Source organism: Halyomorpha halys, unplaced genomic scaffold (assembly GCF_000696795.3).
Source record: "Halyomorpha halys isolate HHAL.00 unplaced genomic scaffold, Hhal_1.1 Scaffold351.1, whole genome shotgun sequence".
Classification (NCBI taxonomy): Eukaryota; Metazoa; Arthropoda; class Insecta; order Hemiptera; family Pentatomidae; genus Halyomorpha; species Halyomorpha halys.
The window spans coordinates 256,917-260,779 of NW_027109375.1; the positions used below are offsets into that span (position 1 = coordinate 256,917).

At 32.0% G+C, this 3,863-nt stretch overlaps 1 protein-coding gene across 1 annotated transcript in view; it reads right to left on the reverse strand.

The window, feature by feature from the left end:
* RhoBTB (Rho-related BTB domain containing) overlaps positions 1 to 3,863 on the reverse strand; it is a 161,069-nt gene that overhangs the window by 65,296 nt on the left and 91,910 nt on the right. Inside the window, exons 7-10 of the mRNA XM_067047563.1 lie at positions 2,012 to 2,157; positions 1,727 to 1,823; positions 1,556 to 1,635; positions 324 to 462 (exon numbers count right to left, since the gene is read on the reverse strand). Of these exons, the coding sequence (XP_066903664.1) occupies positions 324 to 462; positions 1,556 to 1,635; positions 1,727 to 1,823; positions 2,012 to 2,157 (462 nt within the window). The remainder of the gene's footprint in view (positions 1 to 323; positions 463 to 1,555; positions 1,636 to 1,726; positions 1,824 to 2,011; positions 2,158 to 3,863) is intronic.

The following is a 3,863-nucleotide window of genomic DNA, read 5'->3' on the forward strand; positions in this document are numbered from 1 at the left end:
TATTTGACCGAACCCGGACCATATTCCATTTATTTTAATTAATTGTTTTTTTTTTTTTCTAGAGGGTGGGCTTCTAGATTTTGTCTCTATTTCAAGGAACATAACAGTATATTTTATTTTGGAAAGATATAGTTGTTAGATGTTTTCATAACAATAATATTTTTCCTTCTGCCTTGTTTTTTCTTTGTAATTATAGAAATTTTTCTAAAATTTTGTTCAATTTTTATTTCCATTTCAGCCTTTAATTGGAAGAATGATGTAGACTCAGATACTTCATTACTTAAAATATTAAGATATGTACAAAGAGATAAATTGATACTTACTTGCTGAACCCTAATACTAGTGAACGCTGGATGGTTTAGCTCTCTGTTGGCACATATCCGCTGACTCGGGCTGTTATTACAGGCTGAAGTGAGCACTTGGCAGCTCGATCGCCTCTTTAGTTGGTCCCAAACTCCTACTCTATTAAATAAGTAACATATATTAGATTTCAGAAAAAATATTTTTTTTGTCCATAAAAATTTAATTGTAAAAGTAAAAAATCAAATATTTTTTAATGAGGACAATCTTAATTCTTACGACAACCTTTAACCATCTTGGCAACGAGGGTGTTGGGCTTGTGCAGAGTGAGAGATTGGTTATTAACATAAAGATTATAATGACCCATTTAATTGTCCAAGATACAGGGAGATGATTAGGTTAAATTTTTTTGAAAATCTCAAATGTGTTTAATATTTTATAATAAAAAATCCAATAATGGGTATGGGTAGATTGGCATATAATAACCATAAAATAATGTATACTTTTTGAGCTCTGTGCAAAAAAAGGTTAATTTTGTTAATAACTTTTTTTTAACCGAAAAAATCGGGTTAGCCTATAATCTTTCCAGGAAAATCCTGAACATTTATTTAGCAAAAAGCGCCATCACGATCGGATGGACGGTACGGCAGTACATAAAGTACAAACAAACAAATATTGACTTTTATATATTTCATATATACTATTTTGTTTGATCCAATATGATTTGCCTATTAAGGCAAAAAAAAAAGTTTAAAGTAAACGTAAAAGTTTAGAATTAATGAGGTGGTCAATTCTGGTTACCGATGTTCTTTAAGTGTTATATAATACATATTAATGGCCTCTTTAGTTGATTCCAAACTCCTAATCTATTAAATAAGTAATATATATTAGATTTCAGAAATAATCTTTTTTTTTTGTCCGTAAAAATTTAATTTTAAAATTATAAAGTATTTTAAAATTCAAGCCATTTTTCAATTTCAGGCACTTTTTAAATATTGCTCAATTTAACTATCTTAAAGTCTCCTCTTCCTGTTTTAAGCAAATATTTCAAAAGTGATATAGGGCGTCGCTCTCTGGGGGTCTTAGCTGGGCGGGTCATGCGAGGAAGGATTGCCTTTTCTTTTTGAGTTATGACCTCCTCTTGTGAGATCATGACATGTTGTGCATCGACCAACCAACTCACTATATCACTATATCAAATATCACTAAATATTCATAAAAGTTAATTTGATAATGTTTTTTGAAAAATTCTAACCTTGAAGGTTTTTCAACTCGTATAAGGAACTCTGTGTCTTCATTAAAATCACCCGATGTAGCTTCACCGAATGATGAAACCTAAAAAAAAAAAAAAAATTAGACAAATATTTATATAAAATCCAAAACACATATTTTGAATAAAATTAAAATCACAATAAGAAATATATACCATGCTTGATTCGCTAGCACTCCTAGTGTTTAACTCTCCAGTTAAATCAGTACAAAGAAGTCTCTGAAGAGAAGGAGAGGCTGAAGCAAGCATAAACCTAAAATATAAAGAATACTGTAGCTGTGAAAAACGTAAATACGAGAAAAGAATTGGCTAAGAATAGTGGAAATTATAATCAAGCGGTTTAGTAAAGCATCTCACACTGCATGAGCCTTCTGCTGCTGTATGATGTATGATAATTATAATGATGGTGATTATGAAAAACCCTTTTTTAAATAAACTCACCTATGAGCTGGTAGACATGTTGTCCCTGCAACAAATATGACATCTGTATGAGGAAGATGGTTCAACAACCACCTAAGGGAGTCATCAAACGTAGACGCACAGACTTGGACAGGTCTCGCCGTAGGCCTTGGAGGACAATATGGTGCCTAAAAACAGTAGAAAAAATACATTAAACCGTTCAGATACTTTAACAATAACAGGAAATAGAAAAATATATTTTAAAAAGTAGTAAAATGAAGATGTACCAATAAAACACTAAAGGGTCTATAGGCTAGCAAAAGGGCAACAGATAGACATTAGATGGTAACTTAAGATCCATGGGTCACTGAGTTATCCAGTTGGAAATTTCAATTGAGTCATGTTCTACAAACTTGAATTTTTTCATCAAATGAAGCTTTTATTGTTATTTTTTAAAATTTATTTATAGATATTTACCACTGTATTTACATAAAAATACACCTGGTAAATATGATGTAAGATCATGATATGAAACAGGCACGTAGGGAAATTGGTTGCATTCTAATAATAATTCTACATCAGAAGGTCTTGAGGCCATCTTTTTTCATGCACCTCACAGGATTGTCAGGAATGGAAGAAGAATCAAGGTTAGAAACTAGAGGGTTTGGGTGGTTAGGGAGTTTATAATGGAAGGATTGATATCTAGTTCGGGCTAGATTGGTGGAACATTACGGTCTTGATTGATGATTTTATTTGTGACAAAGTAAGGAGCACTGAGAAATTTATGAAGAATTTTGGATTGTAAGGATTAGATACACGAGGAATTCAAAGGTTTAATGAAGCCCCAAAACTCAACTTCAAATGTCCAGATAAGCCTTATTATAATCATGTAGATCAGTCTTTTGTAATGGATTGCAAGTTTATACCATTTGTCCAGTAAGTGCTATAATAGTTGGGATCGACATGCAGTTTCCTGTCTTTTCAGTCTTATGTGAGGATTCCACGTCAGATGTTTATCCAGATGTAGTCCACGGAAGCGGATCTACCATTAAATTTAAATATTTGAAATTAATTTATAAAAGATATAGGGGGTGATGGTAGCAGCATGTCTGTCTACTAACCCAAAGGTTGTTAGTTCGAGTCCCTGGCCCTACCCGGGTTTTTTTCAAACATAACACTTTACAATACTCACTCACACCCTCTCCCGGGGATTTGTGAGGCCTATTAGCTAATGGGTGGCACAAAAAATAGGCGTTGGAGTGACGAATCTATCCCTATAAAAAACCACATCAAGAAACGCACGATGTATTTCCCTAGTATATCGCACGCAGCCTTGAACCTCCACGGTCTGTCGTGCTAATAATAATTTAAATAAAATAATAGGAAATTACTTTATACCCATGATTTGTATAGGGACGCTATACTAATGACATTAAAAACTACTGATAAACTAAATACCTCAAAATATTGCTCAATTTATGTGTATGTTACAGTGATAGTTGATTTTTCACGAAATGTTAACATTCACTAGTCACAGTCGACTTATACTGAGTAGCTTAGCCACTAGTTAAATTGAAAAACATACTATTTCTCCTTTTCTAATAACTTTTCACATCCCAAACTGATGCACTCCAATCTTAATAATGAACACCTTAATTTAAGAATCTAATTAGAATAAGAAGTGAGTGACTTTTTTAAGTATTCTATAGTTAGAATATACATACGTACATAAAAATATATATACTCCATGATATATATATTTTTAATTTTAAGTGAGGTGTGCATAAGTATGTATATGTGCCTGTATACATATGTGGATATAAGCATATATACACCTAGGAGTACTTATGGATTAATTGCTTATTTTATTTTATTTTTGCCACTTCTTTTATTT